Raw genomic sequence first — 20,850 nt, forward strand, 5'->3', positions numbered from 1 at the left:
ATTATTTCAGCAATTAAATGGCTCCAAATGAAAACAGTTTGAACTACAAAGTTGTAAATCTCGTCGAGGGCTACAATTTTTGTATAAATCTTATTTCTATCTGAGCTTCATATGAATTAGTTATCATTTTTTGAAAGTGCTCTGCCCAAGTTTAGATCTAAAAATTGAATTTTAGATCTGAAACTTGTGTCGATTATTTGAGCATGAATATGACATTAAATAAAAAAAGTTGTAGATCTCATCGAGATCTACAAGTTTTATATAAAGTTTATCTCTATCCGAATTGATATGATTTAGTTATAATTTTTTGAAAGTGTGATGCGGAGGGGTACACCCTGGGCCGGCGGTAAGGCCCTTTTGCCGGCTGGACCGGCGATAGTAGTCTAGTTTTGCAATTTTTTCATCCAACTATATATTTCTGCAAAATCAAAAAATATATATAAAAATAAAAAAAATTCGGAAAAGGAAAACGAGCAGCTATACCGTGTGGGATTGGGCCTTTAGTGCAGCTCATGATTAAATAACCTTTAGTGCACAATTTAGATTACTATGTGTTCTAGAGTGGAGCAATTTAACCACAAATTACAAATAGATTTCATGGCTCACAAAGTTCAAAAAAACAATGAATTCTCAGATTTGTGCACAAATTAACATCTTAAAAAATATATTTTAATTAGGGATATAATGAACTTACTTTGCTAGCTCAATGGTTAGGTTGTAGGTATCTAATTCAGAGATCACGGATCGATCTTGTGAGGTACCATTTTTTATTTCACTTTTTAATATTTCTTATTCCGTTACACAGCTAATGTTAATAAATTTTTGAGCGTCCAATACCAATTAAACTATAGTGTCATCCTGCCAATATTACAAATATTAGATTATATAAAAGTATAAAGGTTATACAGTACTTGCGTGTTTTACTAATCCAAATATATTGTTTCTTGATCCTTCAATGATTACAAATATTAGGTCCTCTTATTCCGAATGAATGTGTTATTTTGAGATGTTTTTCATTTCACATCAAAATTCATCTTTACATGCCTATTGACAGTTGTTTGATATGCTTTATAACATGTCAACATGCTATTCACGGTTGAAAGCATGTCTAACTTGTATCAATTTGGTACGTTTTTATAATCATGTCAAGAAAGCATATTTATGTGGTTATATACAATTATCTGATACACTTTACAACGTGTCTAGAGGCTAATGATGCTTTACAGCATGTCTAACTCCGTGTCATTTTGGACGATTTAAATAGTGTGCTAAAATTTGTCTTTATAAAACTAATGATGTTGTAAGCGTGTCTAATATCATGACAATTTGATATGATCTTGAATTCGTGTCAAAAAAGCATCTTTATGGGTCGACGTAGAGACGCTTTTAAACTACGTTACTACTACAGTGTATCAAAAGGGGGTTTTTCTAGTAGCGTACAACCAAGCTTAATTAAACTTTAAATAAGGATAATGATTATGCCATCTAACTGAAATATTTAACTCACAATCCGAACTAGTATATACTAGAAATAAGGAAGATAATCGTGCTAGCCAGCTGTGTGCTTCCTAGCTCAACTACTTCGTCTGGTTTAATTTTTGATGATGAGGCCAATGACGTTTCATAAGCTGGCTAAGTATTTATATTTACAGTAGAAGAAATAAAAAATGCAATCATGCATGGCTGATGAAGTAAAATTTCAGAAACCATTTTAATTTGTATGCAAGTCTATGCCGACTCACATCATCCAATGTATAATGCTTCCCTGCTGCTCAGTTGCCATTATTTATTCCAGAGAATTGCATTTGGCTCCATGTTGTGTAGGCTTTACATGCATCACCTTGTTTACAATGCCGCAACGTGGAGAAGTAACTCACACCGGACAGCAAAATCCATGAGCAATCATGCTGCGGAGACTGCTCACGGCCTAAGGGCGATTCTCTTCCTAGCCTAGACAATATATACTCAAGCAACCTAGCTAGTTTTACAGCTCCAGCCTGAATCCAGAGTTGGATTTCCTGTTTGATCACGTCCAGGAGTTGTAGTATCATTGATGCACGTACGTTGATCAACACTGGGCGTTGCATGCGCTCTCTCCTTCTCTCCTTGGCCTGCAGCTTCCTCGCATGCGCCCACCAATCCTCAAGAAGTGAAGAGGCACCTGTTCTGGCGCGAATTTAACCCGGGCATTGCGAACGAGCCTCTGGCTCAGGGGTAGCACTCGCAGTGGCGAGGCTGCCCGCCAAGGTTCGATCCCGAGGATCGAACTTTGGTGTCGCACCAGCAGGATTTTCCCCAATAATGCACAGTCTCCGCTCGGATTGTTTTGGAAAATATGCCTCTCACGCGTGGAACTACGATGGGAACGCGACACGCCTGTCGCCTACGGAGTCAGCGGATTTCAATGGGGAATTGCTGGAAAAATTGGCTCATGGAGAGGCTCATTTAATGGAATCCCAGAGCAAGAGTTACGATGGGAACGCGACGCGCCTGTCGCCTACGGAGTCAGCGGATTTCAATGGGGAATTGTTGGAAAAATTGGCTTGAGTTAAACAATGCACACGCGTATTCGTGTTCCTTTTCGCGTAACCAACTGCATGACTTGTGACTGGTGACGCAACGAGCAGTCAAGCCAAGTTGGTGTAACCTTTTTGCCGTTTGCGTGTAATCTTTTGACAATGGTCATTAGAAGTGATAAGCATGCAGTCAATGCCTTAATCCCGAGTTAACTGGGCATTTACTAGTGCCAATTAGTGGGGTGATTTTATAGCAGAAACGGTCAGCAGAGGGCTGCCATCTTCTCTATAAAAAGTCCTGGAGACGTCCAGGAACATACGCACGAGAGACCCACGAATCCCTTCTCTTCTCCCTTTTTCCATCTAGTGAAGTGTTCTCTGGTACTGAGATGGTTCGAAGACCAGAGAGAAGTCATTGTTTTTTCACGAGACTGGGTCATCATATATATCATATAATATTAGTAGCGCGCATGACAAGGTTATACTTTTATTGTTATGATCAAAATTGGGATAATGTAATTGACTGTGACAGCGCAAAATGTAGTGTTGCTAAGTTGACATTTCTTTTGAAAGACGTTGCTAATAAGTTGACATTCATAATTTCTTATCCAGTTGAGAGGAGATGTCGGGACCGGACTAAGCCTCAAGCACATGCTAGAGGCATTGTTAGTTTGATAGCTTTGGGAGTGCAGGAAGGGTGTCACGCGTTGTAAACTATGGTCATAATATAAAAAATACGGACAACACTATGATTGTGGCAGAAGTACTCCCTCCTGTCTTCAAATAATTGTTGTTTGGCATAGAGACATTGTCACCGGTACACTATTTTAACTATAAATTAATAGAACTAAACTCATGAAAAATAGAAAAAATGCGTGTAATATTTTCAAAGTACTAATAAGGATGAGTCTAGACATATAATTATGGAAATTTAATTTATTATTCAAAGAGAGGTATTGATGATCAAAACTAAAATGCGTTGACTATGCGAATCATAAAAGAACAATTATTTAGAGAATGTAGGAAGTTGAATAATCTTGACAACATTAATTGTTGGCACATCTCTATCCAAGTCATTGCCTGCTCACACCGATTGTTCATCCAGCTATGCTTAAGCTGTTAGGTGGTATGTCTAATTTCTGATATATAGTAAGGAGACGAGACACTTAGATAAGGAACGGCTTAAATAGGATTTTAAGGAGATCAACGATCAATTAAGGTCGTCTTATTCATTTGAAAATATATGCTGCGTGCTTGTCAGGGATTGAAAAACACGTTGTAGAGATAGTAGATGTAGATTTCTCATGTAATTACGATTATAATGACCATTTGCTGTGCTGGTGATAACATCTTGCCACCGCAGGAAGAGTACAGGTATGGAAGCTAAGGCTTTCATGCTTCAAAAATACGGAATCTCCTCTGAATCATCATTTGTCAGCAGAGGGAATGGACAAAGTCATTGTTCTGGCGGGGCAACACATGTGCCGGCCCACGGCAGAGAGCAACATGCCAACTTGAAGTGATAATTGGCCAACTTAGATGGCGGGAGGGTCGTTGTTATTTCTTGAGTCTTTGAGACGGGGATAATAATTGGCCAATACCAGTAGCATATGTGCTACCAACTTGTACCGTGCGACAAGCTAACTGTACTATAACTACAACAGAAAACATGACAATAATCGAGCCAACTTGAAGTAGAATAACATGAGCAATCGTTGACATCTCAATGTCGGCTTCAGAATATGCACTGGGCGGAACATAGTGTACAATGGATTCGTTGGAGTATAGTGTATTTTAATTGTTTCTTATATATTCCTATTAGCTCTTGACTCCCGACTGAACGCTGCAGTGTTATCGGTAGAATAGCTCTTTGATTTTGTAAAGACCCCTACTCAACCCCACGGAGTAGGAAGGCCCCTACTTGGTAGGTTTTGTCTGTTTCTTTTCCTCATCATGAGCCCATCCTCGCCCCGTGCCCATTCCACACGTGCTGCCACAGCACACCCCTTCTATGCATGGGATCTTTGGCTAACAAAGAACAATTCTATGTTTCGATATCAATAATGGCAAGAAATACAGATGGTCTTGAGGCAAATCTGGAAGTGTATGGTGGCTTGGAGGCCGACCGTACGTCAAAGAGTGCATCCGGGATGGGGCAATCCAATGGTTCTGCATGCTAGTTGGAGGGGCCCTCAAGACCCATTTGGAAATCGCCTCTTGTAAAGAAGATCGATCAAGCTGGGGATGCTGGAGCTGGACTTTTGAATCAACCGCGTCTCCCAGGCTCCAAGATGGCGTGCTCTCTTCGTTCTGAGGGCATGCCTGCTGGAGTTGTTCTTATTAAAATAAAACAATGTTCTTATTGTTCTTTGCTAAGTCTTGTTACCAGCCATCACCAATGGCTATGCAGAGGAGAAAATACAATTAGCAAGTGGGGTACCTAGCAATGCGCCCACCTCAGCCTTCTATATCAACCTAGTACAGTGGTGCAAGCTTTTTCGTTCATGGAGACGACATAGACCTAGCCGCCTGCTAGCGCTGCATATTAATCACACACCGCCATGGCCGCGCCCTCGCAATACTCCCAGCTGCTGCCCACTCTACTGATCCTCGCGGCGGCGACTCACCTGATCCTGGCTGCCAATCCTGATGAGCAGAAGAAGCCGATCACACTTCCCGGTTGCCCCGACAAGTGCGGCGACATCAGCATCCCCTACCCGTTCGGCACCAAACCCGGCTGCTTCCTCCCGGGTTTCGACGTCACCTGCAACCGCTCCTTCAACCCGCCTCGCGCTTTCCTCAACGCAACTGCAAACCAACATTACGTCGGTGAGCGATACTACTCGGAGGCGTCGCCGAATCCGACCGGTGCCCTTACCGGAGACAGCCGGTCGGTCTGGCCGTTCGAGCTCGTCGACGTATCGCCGGCGAAGAGCGAGCTGCGTGTGTACGGAGCGATCAGGTCCGACTGCAGCGACGCCAGCAGCAGGAACCACACCGTCAGGCTGCAAGGCACGACGATGAACATCAACTCGGATGGCCCCTTCTTCCTCTCGCCGCTGCGCAACGCCCTCGTCGGCGTCGGCCTCAACGTCCAGCCCAAGATGGTGCGGTCACCGTCGATCGACACCACCACGGGCTACATGCTCGCCTGCCTCTCGTACATCGCCGACGACAGGCTTGCGCAGAGCGGGTCGTGCACGGGGCAGGGTTGCTGCCAGGCGACCTTCAGGGCCAGGCCTGAAGCTTCCATCTTCAGCTACAACTACTTCTCAGTGGCGTTCCAGAAACAGGACAACACGTACGGGACTGGCCCCAAGCCCCCGTGCACCTACGGCATGGTGGTGGATAGCTCATGGTACAACTTCTCGACGGAGGACATGTACAACTACGAGGCGCTGCCCAAGAAGTACCCAAGAGGTGTCCCCTTCGTGCTCGATTTCGCCGTCGGCGGCGGCTCGTGCGCGGCGCCTCAAGGCACCGGATGCAGCGGCAACAGCTCTTGTGCCGACGCGCCCAGCGGCGCCAAAGGCTATGTCTGCAGTTGCTTGACATTTTACGAAGGCAACCCATACATCCCTAATGGATGCCAAGGTACATTCCTAATCCCACGGCGACGGCGTGTAATTCCGTTGACTTGATATCTTTTTCAGCGATCGAACTAACTCAACTTTCATATCTTGTTTGACCCTCTATTAATTTCCAGACATCAATGAGTGCTCCGATCATAGTTTGAATGGTTGCCACCACACTACGACCTGCGTGAACAGACAGGGTGGCTATGACTGTAAATGCAAACCCGGAATGACACGCCGTGGGACTGAAGGACCCTGCACCGAGAAATTCCCCCTACCAGCGAAGATCATCGTCGGTAAATAAGCACTAAACTAGCGCACTACATAGTTGAATTACATCCGTACACCAACTTTTTCTGTAAATGCATGTTTTTTTAAAAATAAGATAATTAACAGATCATTATGTTAAAAAAATACTTCAATTTAGATAGGTAAGGTGAATCTTTGCCTTAATCAAGATTACCCTTGGCTCTCTTGCCATGTGAGCAGCGACCTTGAGTCGCCTTCCATCCCCAAGAGGATGATGGAGTCTCTAGGAGTTTTGACCCTATTCATTTCATAGTGCTCATAAGTTTAAGTTTCTAGTGATTTGGTTGCTTTTAGAGAAACTCCAGCAATGACCTCTAAACGGAGGCTCCTACCTCTTGAGTAGGGGCTGCACCTACCTTCTAGAGGCCTGTTTTCTACAACCATTTTCTACAACCAACTTCAGCGAGGGCCTCTAAATTTGAACCCCTATTTCTAAATTATTTCTTCTTTTATTTTCACACACATCCTCTATGTATATTCTTCATTTCACACAACATTAATTCAAACTAAAATATTAATAATGCGTCCATTCATGATTTGAAACACGATCCATATTCAAATTCAAAAATTTTAAATATGGAAATGACCATATTCACAGCTCACTATCTTTAAATTGCAAAACCATCACACAGTTTGAATAAACAAGTGAGTTGAAGTTACATCCATGTGAAGTCACAAAATACAAATATTTTAACCAAAACTAAAAATGTTCTAATTGTAACAAATGGGCAAATAGACTTAGAGAGTGAAGACATTGGACCCTTTCAAGAACCGTAGCATGCATTGTAAAACATATGCAATCAGAAATCAAACATGCTACCATGTACCAAAATTCAGTACAAGCGGCTGCAATACTAAAATGCTCAATGCATAAATTCCATATACCTATGGATATACAACAGCGGCATCACATCAAACAAAATTAAATAGGCCAAATGGAATGAATAGCACAAGATAAAATGATTGATAATGAAGCATGCTACCATAAAACATACCTATTGTGATGCTCCATTGACATCACCACCTTTAGAAGACTCAAACCCACCATCAAACCTGCTACCAAATCCACTATTGAAGGCAGCCATCTTTTGTGCTGCATTTTGTGCCCTCATTGCCAACACATAGGTCTTCCGATCCAGATTCAAGGTGCTCACATCACAGAACATGATCCTCTGTTCTTGCTCCCACATGAACTTTTCCTTTACCAAGGATATCTTTTGATGATGAATCATCCTCTTTTCCTTCCACCTCTCCTCCTTTAGTTTTTTCTCCTCCTCCCTCAGTTTCTTCTGCTCCTTCTTATCCAAGATCAACTCCTCAATAGCTTCTTTATATGGACCTGCATCTCCTCTAGTCTTCAACCTTTGCTTTGCTTCCTTCCTTCCAATCGGCCTCTTAGTTTCACTTGCTTGTGCTCAATCAGAAGTATGACTCTTACCATTCTCATCTCCCTCTTCTTCTTCTTTAGTGCTTTTCTTAGACAGTGTGGAAGACTTGCTGGACCTTGGTCTCTTGTGCGATTTATCTATTTCTTGAAACTTGGGACAATTCCTCACCTTGAGCCTAAACTGAAATGCCTTCTTTGGTGGCATGGTAGTGAACATTGCATGGGCTTCAAGAAGCTGCAAAAAAGTAAGTGTTAGTTGATGGCAACACAAAAGAATCTATAGAAAATGATCAGTATAGAATTACACTTACATGCTCCTTATATGATACGTCGCTTGGATGTCAACGCTCATCTTGTTCATAGCATGCATGAAACTTGCCACATTCCTTCTTTATCGTGTCCAAGCGATTCTCAAGTGAGTTTAAATTCTTATCAGAATGAAAAGTGCGGTTGGCATGGAAGTGCTCAGCAATTCTTTCCAATATGCCCTGCCCGGCTGCTCATTTGCCACAATAGGATCCATGCTGATACTCTCCCATGACATGCACAATTGCATATCCTCCTGTGGAGTGTAATTGGTTGATCGTTTGGTGCTTCCTCTTCCACCACTTGCTGGAGTAACAGTGTCTTCAAGTAGCATTGATAAGCTCAATGCATCGACAACAGTCTCATCGGACATGAGGTCAGTCCAAGAACCACCTCTTGTTGTCATCTGCAGAGGAAAAAACAAGTTTGTGGTTGGCAATATCTAAGAATTATACATTTGAATCTTAGAAAATAATAATTTGTTCGCACTGCCAATACACAAAAATATCATCCATAGTAGCAATAATTGTTAGGAGCAGTATAAATATTTCAGCCAAAGAACCATCTCCCGGTATAAGAAAATTATGCTAAAGCTTAAGCAATAGGTCTGCGAACTTATCACTAACCTGTCCTACAATAGCATAGTAGTCATTGTTCTTAATGGACAGTATACGAAAAAAGTATCCAACTATTTCTACGAGACTCTCAGTAACATTGCATATTCACTTTTTTCAGGACTAAAAAATAGGGCAATCATCCCTGCATCTCTCATTGTCTCATTTGGATTTTGGTACTGAGCACTATTACTGCTGTAGAAATTCCCCAACACCAAACTGACCCATTGAATGCTAGTCCTATTTGCTGCTTATCCGAATGCCCCAGCAGCAACACGACATACCTTGGAAATTGCGAAATCAAACAACAACAACATAACCTTGAATTGGGAGATCAAACAAATAAACAAAACAAGAGCATGCAAGCTTCGATGCACCGATTGCAAGCCTCGGTAAACTACAAAACCAAACTAATTTTATGACAAAACAATCAAACAAAAAAATACATTGCAACCTGGTGGAGGCCTGGTAGAGGTGCTGGTGGAGGAGGGGCAGATCAGGGAAGGTTCGATCGAGGGAGGCGCACCGCGCGAGGGTTGGGCCAGTGAGGAGGGATGGAGGTGCTGGTTGGAGTGGAGCACATCCACGCACGTTGTAGCCCCACACTCCAGCAAGAGCTCAGGCTGGCCTGGATTTTATCCTCCTCGCGACCTAGCGTGGTCCTGGTGGAGGAAAAGAGATAAAGAGGGAAGGAGATGAAGAGGGAAACATAGAGGCGATCATGAGTCTCGGGTGACTCAGTCAGTCCACAAAGTCTTAAGTGGGCCATAAAAATAGTTCACCCTTGTAGCTAGCTGATGGGCCTCCATAAACAAAGAATTATTGTAACGTGAGTATGACATGACTCATATTGCTAGCCATTGGTTGATCTCTGCATTCATTGTTTTTTTATTTCCACCAGGTAATTTATTGTACTCACTCTGTCTGAAAAAAGACAGCATTCTAATAGAGTTGTTTCCAAGTGTAACTTGGAATACACTTTTATAAGAAAAACAAACATCAGTCCCTAACTTTGGCCGGTCCTTTTCCTTTTAGGCTTACAGCCTATGTAACACTTGCTTGTAAATATTTTCCTTTATATATAAAAAAAAATAGGTAGGAGCTTCCCTACTAATTCCGTCAAAAAAAACAAACATCTAGGATACCATACAAGTAAGATTAAGAAACAGTAGTTCATGATGAATCTAATATACTAATTTACTATCATGGATGTTGATATTCTCTTATAGAAACCTGATCATAAATAAAAATAGTTTGACTTAATTAGGACAACTTTAGAGTGCTAACCTCTTACTTTGAAACTTAGTTTACTTATTATGTGCACAGTTAATATATATTACTTCTAGTTGGTGTAGTTGTTGTGCTATTTATGCGTGGTCACAAAGAAATAGCACAGCAAAACAATATAATCCTTTTGTTATCTGAAAGAAATCTTGTATACCTTGAAGAAACATTTTGAAATGTTTACAGGGTTTGAAAACTAAAAGACTCATTGCTTTATACTTCCGCAGGTCTCTCTGCCTTGGTTGTTGTCTCTGTACTCGTGTTTATGGTAAATCAGATCCTAAAGCTCAAAAGGTTCTATGAACAAAATGGTGGTCCATTACTAGAAGGTGTAAAGAATATAAGGATTTACACCAGGAAACACCTTAAACAAATAACAAATAACTACAAAAATTCCATTGGAGAGGGTGCCTTTGGTAAGGTTTACATGGGAACTCTCAAGAACGAACAGCCAGTAGCTATAAAGAAGTCAATCAAAGTTGATGAGGAGAGGAAAAAGGAGTTCACTGATGAGGTTATAATCCAATCTGAAATGAGACACAAGAACATTGTCAGGCTCTTAGGTTGTTGTTTAGAGCTAGATGTCCCCATGCTGGTTTACGAGTTTGTAGCAAGGGGAAGTCTGTATGATTTTCTCTTTAAAAGAAGAGAGAGCATTCCAGTTGATACACGTCTGAAGATTGCTATTGGGTCAGCTGAAGGTCTAACATACATGCATTCTGCTGGGGAGAGTACCATCCGTCATGGTGATGTTAAGTCTGCTAATATTCTTCTTGACGAAGAATTCAACCCAAAAGTTTCAGACTTTGGGACCTCAAGTCTGCTGGCACGAGGAAAGGCGGAGATGACAGAGCGTGTCATTGGGGACATGAGTTACATAGATCCGATATACATGGAACAAGGGATCGTCACACAGAAGAGTGATGTGTATAGCTTCGGAATTGTTCTTATAGAGCTTGTTACAAGGCGGGCTGCAACGTATGATGAGAAGAGGAGCTACATTGAAAACTTTGTTGGTGCTTGTCAAGACAATAGAGCAAGGTTCTTCTTTGATAATGATGTCACATGTGAGGACGACATTATGATCTTGGAGATGGTAAGTGGAGTCGCTGTGGAGTGCCTGAGGCCTAATCCAGAAGAACGCCTAGATATGAAACAAGTGGAACACCACCTTAGGGGTATAGTTGGACAATCTGCACAGAATGGGCAGGAGAGAGGAAACTTCAGGGGAGGACTTAGTCCTGCACCGGATGATGTTGCTTTGCTTAATTAAGCCTGGGAGAATGATGCACCTACAACTTAAGCACATGTAATGTTTTGCACGTTTCATCTATAGTCAAGTAATTTTATTTTGTACTTATCAGTTTTATACGTTTTGTCAAGATTCAAAATCGACACCGTGTCACCGCTATTTATATATTTGAATTAAATGAACAGTTGTTTCGTACGTGCTCTTCTGAATTTGTATGTGTGAACTGACATGATTATCATCTGCACTCTAGTAAATAAGTAATATGTGAAGATATCCACATGTTCTTAGTGAGAAAAAACTAGGAATATCTCTCCTCATTTGTATTTCGGAGTTCCTTTGGCCGTAACCGGAAATGAAGATAAGTCCAACTATTGGTACATTACATACAAACAAAAATGATATCCCAATCAGTAGTATTATTTTTCAGGCTAACAATAAATTTCGACCAAAATTTTGCACACTTGGTAGGGGCAGCATCCATGTCATCGTAGATGAAGTCTAGATGCCATCGTAGTTGCCATTTCTCTAGTTTCACCAAGACTTCAAGGATATATGACACTTGGTAGCAGCAGCTGTTTTTGTAGCCTTCAAGGATCGACCGATCGAATAAACATGATTGAATATGACCAGACCATTCGCATCTGGGGACAGCATCTTCAGATCAGTAGACGCAAGCACAGATGCCACTCAATATATGACAGATTTATACAGATCACACGGTACAGTAGCGTACTTGTAGTCTGAATGTCTCATACACCACCAATCATATATGCCCAGACACTGCACAGACATTACCGCAAGTCTGAAAGAGCAACAAACAGAGCAACACAGCATCACCAAACGGAAACATGGTACATAATCAAAACACAAACATCAGGCACAGAAGGTCCCGCGCGAGCAACGCGGAAGGTCGCCCCGGTGGAAGCAAACGATATACCACCTCGGAAGATCGGTTGCAAACCTGCAGCTTGTTTCTAAGGAAGAGAGGCGGACAGAAACCACCATCCATCCCCAGCTGCAACAAGCATGAAGCATGTAACGGCAGGTAGAAAGGAATGGTAAGTAATTTTGTGGGTACAAACAAGCTTTAACCTTGTAGGGCAGCCGGGCTTGATCTTGGGCTTCACCTCAGACTTTAGTCACTTGGCATCTCCAACTCATTAAATTCTGGAACATCATGTCTGGTTCCATTGATGACGAGGTTGATCGGGTTATGATGCTTGGCGACCTCCTTTTTTACCGCTTCAACAGTCCTCTTGACGCTAGAGCTGTTGGCGCACCATTTTTCGTTGTAACAGAGGACTACCTCAGTGATCATTCGGAGGTTGCATATACCAGACGGAACATTATATCCCCTGCCTGGGCCGGAGCAAAACTTCAGTTGAAGATAGGTGAGCTTTGGCATAGCTCCATGTCTGAAAGTCAGCCATGGAACTGGGCAGTCCACGGAAAATTCCATAAGCTCGTGGAAGCCCTCACATTCAAACGCTATCTGTTCTCTGGGAATGAACTCCAATCCTAGTACAAGGCTTTTCAATTTTGGCAAGCACCAGAGGATCTCCAGATTACCTGGTTCTAGCTTGCAGACTGTGATTTGCAGGAAAGCCAGTTGCTGGAGCCCATCGATCCACTGGGGAACACTGACAAATCTACCGGTTTCCACCTTAAGTTTTTCAAGCTTCTTCGGTGGATCAGTTATTAAATCCAAAAATTCCATGGAACAACCGAGTTGGCAATGTATAGTCAAAGACTTAAGCAGCCACAGTGTCTCTATCAATGACAGCAAAGCTTCCTGGTAGACTTTGTCAGTGCACTGGTAAGAGGAACATGTTATTGCAAGCACACTCAAGAAACGCATAGTCCACAGAGCCTTGACAAAGCCCATAGAACAATCGCTTAAATTGACAGTTGCTAGCTTCACTATCTTGTCAGGAAGCCGGATCCCCGCAGTTAGCATTGCTGCTATTCCGTCACCACCAATGAGAAGGTATTGTAAATTTTGTAGCCCCGCAATGAGCTTTGGTACCTTCCCTATCTTTGTGCTTGTTAGGTCCAGTTTGATGAGAAATTGTAGCTGAAACACTTCTGACGGGAGCTCATTTATATGTATGTGACTGACATCCAATGTCATTAAGCTGTAAAGCTCCTTGATTTGCGGTGGGAGCTTGCTAACCTGAGTGTTTCTGATGCTTAGATGCCTCAATGCATACATCTTACTATTACATATCTGCAATATGTCCTCATCCTTGAGATCATCCCATTGTTCCAGATCCAACACCACCAAATAGGTGAAGCAATCAAGAAGGTTTATTTGCTGTTCACCCGACACAGCTAGAGACCGAATTGTAGACCAATCATATCTCCGCAGCGCATCCGTTGTCACACGGCCGTGGAGAGCTAGCCGCCGTGGGATCCAATTCTCAGGAGCAGGGTACGCTATCAGTGGTGGTCTAGTGATGACCATGTCTTTAGTGCCTCGTTTTTTCTGAGCGATTTCCTCCTGTTTCTTCTTAGCCATTTCTTCGGTCTCTACTTCATCCCCTCTACTACGTATTAACTCGTTTTCAAAACTTAATCCGATGCACCGCACATCAGGCATAATAAATTCGATGCCCCGCTCGGCATTTGTACTGTAGTCCCTTCGTGCGATATCGAAATCAAGGAGTGGCGCATCCTCCTCAGCGCCCCATAAGGATCCACCAAGAACGGCTCCAGTGACAACAAAATGCGTCCTAGATGATATGGAGGCAAGGAATTGCAGCATGCAGTGGTTGACCTTCCACTGGCAGGGCTCAGCTTCATCAAGATTGTGCTGCCAGTTTGGTGCAGCCCGGGTAATGATGTTCCTATCCACCAGCTCGGAGAAATACACCTCTGCTTCTCTCTTTCTTCTGAACCACATTTGTAGCATCATGAACTCACCCCTTATTATGTCCCCCGGGTACGGCGTGTGGGTGAGCCCTTCGTTCATCCATTTCATGACAAGCCAATCCTTCTCGAACATGTGTCCCCGTGGAAGCATGACCATGTACTGTAACAATAGCTTAAGCTCAGCAGGAAGATCCATGTAAGTACGGGATAGTGCCGGCTCAAACTGCTTCAGCAGTGGCGGCCACCCACACCAATTCCAGTTGCTTGAGGTCTTCCTCAAAGAAATAATCTATGTGTGGCATTCCTTGCAACCAGTCAGCGTAACCAGTTATGAATAGGGGTATACCTTCGCAGCTCCTCAGGATCAGCCCAAGTATCCGCGACAGGTTGTCCGACGGGTTAGCAAGTTCCACTGAAGAACCAATAATACCTCTTGTGATAAGCAGCTCTCTTGAATCTGACTCATTCAAAGGCTTCATCTCGTACACGAGACTATTGGGATTGCAGCAACAACTTCGGCCAACACTTCCGACGCGTGTTGTAACCAATATACGACCACGGTTGTCACTATTCGGAAACACATGCTTGATTGCATTCCAAACTGAAGCATGCCATATATCATCAATCAAAATGAAGTACCTAGCAAGGAACATAAAAAAAAATTAGATTCCCAACTGTATTATTGTATCTCATGTAGAATCTAAAATTGGAAGCTCAATAATTTTTTTCGCAGAAAAAAAAAGCAAGCTCAACCAGTTCGTACTCGCATAGAGCCCGAGATGAATCCAGTTTACTATTCGTATGATTGGTGTGAACACTGGACAAGAAGTATGTGACGAGTCTCTAACGTTTGGTTTACTTTTCAAATACACATGCGCCTCTCATCTTTTTCCCCTCCATTTCCATCTGCTTCGTTTTCTTTTCCCATGTGTCCATCGTCCCCTGGCTGCCCTAGTCCCACTGCTGCTGCCCTACCGATCTGCTGCTGTTGCTGCTGCTGAAAAGCTAGAGAAGCGAGCAAGGCGATAGAAGGAATAGAGAAAGGAGAGGGAAGGACAGCACAAACCCTAGGCTGTTGATGGATCCTCCAAACCCTAGATCTAATTTTTCCACTTTGCTCTTAGTGGAGGGGTCAAGAACTGCTTCTGGTCATTTTTCATTTAGCCGGGTTTGGAGGATATATTAGTGGACGGGATTTGAGTTAATCTCGAAATTAGTCTACGGAGAACTGACAAATATGGTGGTTTCTGTTCATGTCTGTTTTTGTCCAGGACAGAGGTTGAAATATTATTTCCTTTCCACACATCTTTCTGCGAAGTCCTAGTTCGTAATTTTTGCCAGAGTTTGGGACATATCACTTTTCAGTAATAGATCTGTTGGGTTTTCAACGACCTTGTAATAAGCCAAACCAGTTCTTCAAATAACTAAAAAGGTTTTAGAGTTTTTATCATTATTTCCATAGCATGTAGTAGAGTACATGGTTGGACATAACTCTAGTTCTGAATTATTTAGTTCGATTGTTCTGTTTTGGTGTCATAAACTTTAAGTCACGTTAAGAGCATGTTTCCTCCACTATAGAAACCTCAAATTCAAAAGGCTCTAACTCGAAATTGTAGATAGTGGACAGTTAAAGCTTTAGTAAAACTTTGAGAATTCATAGTAGTGCTATATTTGACGAAGGATGAAGCAACCTTAATGACCCTTTTAAATCGGGGTGTCTGCCTGCAATGTGGACCAATGAAATATTGCTAAACAGGTGGTATAAGGTTACCTCAACAGTTGATTGTTAGCGCAAACTGGACCAATGAAATGTAGTTTTAAAATGGTTTAGGTTGTGCTACTACTGTAAAACACATCATTCGTATCGGCTCATAAATGCCAGTGCAAAGCGCACCGGTGCATTATGTCAATTGTACTCCTAAAGTTTCCTTATGATACTTCCAAAGTTTCCTTGTAATTAATTATTCAATAGGATATACTGTCGAAACTGTGACATGTTCTAATTTCATAAGCAGATCTGAGAATAATTGTATCTTCTCATAGTAATTGGTTTATTCTGCGGACGCTGGTACAAAAACTCTAGAGATAAAGTCAAAGCTGGTGCATCCTTCCAATCCATGAAGCAATAATTGAAATGGACGACATACAGTAAAAGGCTTTGACACTTTTTGAGAGTTATCCCCTAATCCGTGAGTTTTTTATGTTTCTCTTCTCTTGCTAATATACTACTGGCTTCTAGCAGTTTTGTTTCTGGCTGCCCTGTATATTTGTTGGATATGATCCGAATTACAACGTGTGTCTTGTGGGGACGCCTGGAGGATTCATGGTTCGGGTTGTGTGATTAGCGGATTTATTTCCATATTTGACTGCAGTCAGTTTAGTCCACTTGTAAGCCGTACGGGAAGAGAAAGATAACTCATTATATTTCTTGCATTGTAACTCTCTCATTATAGTGAAGATCGCCGATTGGCGCCCGTGATTTTTTCCCTTAAGGGTTTTCCACGTAAATGTCTTGTATTCGATCTTGTTTTTGCATTATTTGCTAACAATATTAATCTCGAAATATGTGAATGAGTTCAATTGTGTTCTCCTTTTTTTTATGTTGCATTTCAGATTTAGCAACAGGTGTGTCAATTTACAGAAAATCTCAATGATGCAATCATGTGTCACTCTGCTGGTGACATTTTAAGGAGAGGAAGGCATTCCAAAGAAAGTAAGGATGCACATTCAAAATGCACTATATTCTTATATTTTTCCTTTCTAGATAATTGCGTTCTAATTATCACAACTCACAAATAATGCTTCCAGTTGTAGACTATGGATAATATTCATTCCTTATGGGCCGGGGGTGTCCTGGATGATATATTTGAATCGGACCAAATGCATACTTGGTTAATTTTGTGCAACCATCTGGTCGACTTTTCCTTCTCTGATGACGTAATAACTCAATAATGTTTTCATGCTAGAGGATTGGTGTGGAAAGGGTGGAAGACTCAGTTGACAAAGAAATCAGGAAAGGGCTAGATTCTCCCATCAGGGGGCATGGATTATTTGGCGGCACCGAAATGATTGTGCCTTTAATGGAGCAGCCTCCAATATTTCTACAGCCTTGGCCCTAGCTAGAGAGGAAGCTGAGGTTTGGTGTTTTGAGCGAAAAGTTTAACCTTGCTCACTGCTAGGGGAGTTGGTTAATTTCTCGTTTGTCCTTTTTGGTCGGGTTGTCCCCTCCTTAAGGTGATTGTTAAAGTTTAGTGCGGCTGGTGTGTGCGTGCGCGCACGTGCGTGCGTGTGTACGTGTGTGCGCGCGCTCATGGGTGTCTTTGAGTGTTTGTTTGTGTGAGTCCCTACGCAACTCTCTCTCTCTTCTATTAATATTATGATACGCAGCTCTTATACGTGTTCGATAAAATAAGTTTTCATGCTAGAGGCATTGGCCTATCATAGATCATTTTAGGTTCTGTGAAATTTATTGCTACCAGCCACAGTTCAGGATTTACACTAATGTGTTACATAGTTCGAAGCAGCATGCGTATAAAAAGCTATTGTTTGCTTTTGCACATAGAAGTTTATGATGAATGCTCATAATGTGATTCCAAGATCTGAAATGCTATGCATATGCTTAGCTTTTTATGAACCATGCGTCAATTATAGCGATCCTACACGTCAATGAACCGCATGATAAATTTCTGTTATATCCTGAGATGATAATATAATTTTGTAGAACAGCATCTGTGATGTATGAATTTTCAAATATTTTAAATTTTCCATATATTTCAGGAAATGTTACAGGCACAACAAACATAATAACCTAATGAAATTTAACAATATGTAGCTCAACTGTTGGCACTGTATATTAAAAGGTGCATGTCTAGCCCCCTAGCTAACTTTCTGGCACGGGTTTGTGGACTAGTTGTTCCTACTAATTAAAACATGCCTAGTAGTGGTATAGATATTCTCATGTGCATACTGTACTATGAATTTAGATATACTGAATTACTCGGTACCTCTTATTTTGCAGGTGTTTCCGGATCAAGAGAGCTAGAGGCTCTACTTCCATACTTTCCTTTGGCATTGTTGTCGAATCGTTTGTGATCTGCCGGTAAATGCTGGAGAGGAATGACACGATTTCAGACCTGGACACCTCCCCTGAGGTGCGCTTCTCGAAACTGTAGTGCCCTTTAGTTTGGTAACCACCAAGTCGGTGGCCAACCTCCATTGCAAGAGTGGTCTTACCCACTCCGGCCGGTCCAACTATGGACATGATTCCTAGGCTCTGGTCCCTGCTGGTCGTTAGCCATCTCAGCAGCTTCCTGACCGGGCGCTCGATGCCCACAAGCAGCTTGTCCCCTGCCTTGGTGGCGTCGTGGGGTTTCTCGGCTATGCTGGAGGAGCCAGAAATCCCGAGCTGTGTGGTATGCCGGCAGGGATCTTCTGCGGCGTGGTAGAGCTCTATCATCATAGATCTGAGTATCTCCAGCGCAAACCTTCGCGGCTTAGATATGAGTTCCTCCGGCGCAAACCTTCGCGGCGTAGATATGAGTTGCTCCGGCGCAAACCTTGGCAGCTTAGCCCTGCAGCAGCACCGCGCAGCGCTCCGAAGCAGCACGCGAGGTAGGGGGTCACCTTGCTTGTACTGACCGAGGAAGTTATCGATGTCCCCGGCCAGGCTATTCAAGGCTCGCAGACAGTGAAACTGATGATACTCCCGTTGTGGCAGGGACGATGTCAAGGATTTGACAAAGGTGTCTATCTCCTTCTGGATGATGGCCAGGAAACGCCGTTCGAATTTAGTGGTGGGCCTGGTGGCGTGCCAGCCAGGGCCACCGGCCTTGAGGATCTCATCGATCCTCTTCGGGAGGGGCTTCATCTTCTCCAATGCAGACTTGAACATGCCATGTGCCTCAATGGGAGTGGCGCGCCCCGCCATCTCTTCATTCTCGTCCAATAGCTCCAGGGCATCCTTGAGCAGCAGGGCGATCTCTTTCTCGTCCTCACCTGGTGGTAGCGCGGCGGCGGGAATCATCTCTCTTCCCTCCACCTCAGGCGGCGGCAAGCTCTACTAGCCCTAGCTAGTGTGAGATGGATGAAAACACCAAATGTTGCGTGGTGCTGAGAGTAATGAGTGTGGGTAACCTCGCACGGGGGTGGGGGTGCCAACCGTTGCGTTGGCCCAGTATTTTAGATGCGCACTGCTATTCCTGGCGCTAAATTTAGCCAAAGAAAACCTTGCTAATGAACTAGCCAAATTTTGACAAAGGCAACACACATATGGACAGGATAACGCCATACGTACGCAACTCTTTACTTTGCCTCTCTTCACTTTTTTCACAAGGCGCCGGGGGCCGTCGATCTGGCTAAATGTGCCATTGTCTTCTTTTTTCCAACTCCGATCCTCCTTTCTTTCTTTAGCAATTGGCTGAAAAATGGGAACCGTGGTGGGGCAACTTCTTTTTACATAGCAAGGTTAATTACTTGGCGTGCATTTTGGTTATAGAATTGCTTAGACGATGTTTAGCGAGGTGATTGTTCGGAGCATTAAGTGTGTACTTCAAAAAAGATATTTTTGATCATTTTTTCATAATGTAATTAAATTTAAAACAACTATGCCTCCGGTTCAACTTTTTGCTAATAATGTCTTTGTTTTCTCCGTAACATCCACCAGAAACCTCTGTTTTGACAGGCCGGCTTCATTCTTTAATTTCTAAGCAGGATAAGGATCGACCGAGAGCCAAGTTGACAGGCCAGCTGCAAAGCCCAAAGCATGCGACACTCTTGTATGTTAAAGATGCCACATCGTTCCATTCAATGCCACAACCATAAAAAGCAACATCGATGCCTCGCGCGGCTTTCATTAGCAGTTGCTTTATCCCAAAACCACAGACACAGCAAAGTGAGAGCGGTCCATTCAATGCCACAACCATAAGCAACATCGATGCCTCGCGCGGCTTCAATCAGCAGTTGCTTTTAAATCCCAAAACCACGGACAAAGCAAAGTGAGAGCGGTTCAGTTATCACTACAAGAAATCTTCGACGAACCAAAAATTATCATAAACACATTTTTTCATTATAAACCTGTGATTTAAGACGCGGGAGTGACAAAAACCCTTTATCATTAGTCGAGCATCATAAACCGCGACCAATGACATTCCTTATTTCGATGCGTCACTAAGATTATGATGCCTACGAATCGTCACTAAAACTGGTTCCTAATATAGCATCTGATGTGGTATGACAATTATGACAAATTGTTTCGTCATAAAATGAATTTGGCCCATTTATTGTTGGCTCAAGCCCAAAATTGTTCCAACATGCTAATGTTGTTCGGATAGCCCAAAATTGATTCCGGTAGGCCCATTTGTTATTGAATAGAGCCTAAATTTGTTCCCACATGCCAATGTTGTTCAGATAGCCCAAAATTAATTTCGGTAAGCACATTTCTGTTGGGTCGAGTCCAAAAATTATGCAAATTGTTTGCGGCCCTTTTAGTCTCAATTTATGAATGAAATTGACTTTTAGCCTAATTATATGTGGGCTAAGCCTACTTAAGGCAAAACCAATCAGGCCTTTCATTTCAATTCCGATCTAGTTGGCAAAATAATAAACAGAACACACATATTTATGTATATAAGAAAATAAATTATTGTTCCCCATCGAGACAACCACTACCATATTGTTCATCACATATCACAAACTATTATAAGATAACTATCTCACAAAGAACAGAGTTTAACAAAGC

General features: G+C 42.5%; 2 protein-coding genes across 2 annotated transcripts; one reads left to right on the plus strand and one right to left on the minus strand.

Moving 5' to 3' along the window:
* Nucleotides 1–5,036: 5,036 nt before the first annotated feature.
* LOC101786555 (wall-associated receptor kinase 2) lies at nucleotides 5,037–11,392 on the plus strand. Its single transcript, XM_022829547.1, has 3 exons — nucleotides 5,037–6,110; nucleotides 6,223–6,387; nucleotides 10,219–11,392. Exons 1-3 carry the CDS (start codon nucleotides 5,078–5,080, stop codon nucleotides 11,262–11,264), a joined length of 2,244 nt encoding a protein of 747 aa, XP_022685282.1. The 5' UTR covers nucleotides 5,037–5,077; the 3' UTR covers nucleotides 11,265–11,392.
* Nucleotides 11,393–11,613: 221 nt separating this feature from the next.
* LOC101786949 lies at nucleotides 11,614–19,231 on the minus strand. The gene is made up of 4 exons (XM_012848251.2): nucleotides 18,119–19,231; nucleotides 14,360–14,753; nucleotides 12,336–14,325; nucleotides 11,614–12,258 (listed from the first exon to the last, which is right to left on the minus strand). The coding sequence occupies exons 1-3, from the start codon at nucleotides 19,135–19,137 to the stop codon at nucleotides 12,379–12,381; spliced, it is 3,360 nt and encodes a 1,119-aa protein (XP_012703705.2). The 5' UTR covers nucleotides 19,138–19,231; the 3' UTR covers nucleotides 11,614–12,258; nucleotides 12,336–12,378.
* Between the last annotated feature and the right edge of the window lie 1,619 nt (nucleotides 19,232–20,850).

The sequence above is a fragment of the Setaria italica genome, chromosome VIII, assembly GCF_000263155.2.
Source record: "Setaria italica strain Yugu1 chromosome VIII, Setaria_italica_v2.0, whole genome shotgun sequence".
Lineage (NCBI taxonomy): Eukaryota > Viridiplantae > Streptophyta > Magnoliopsida > Poales > Poaceae > Setaria > Setaria italica.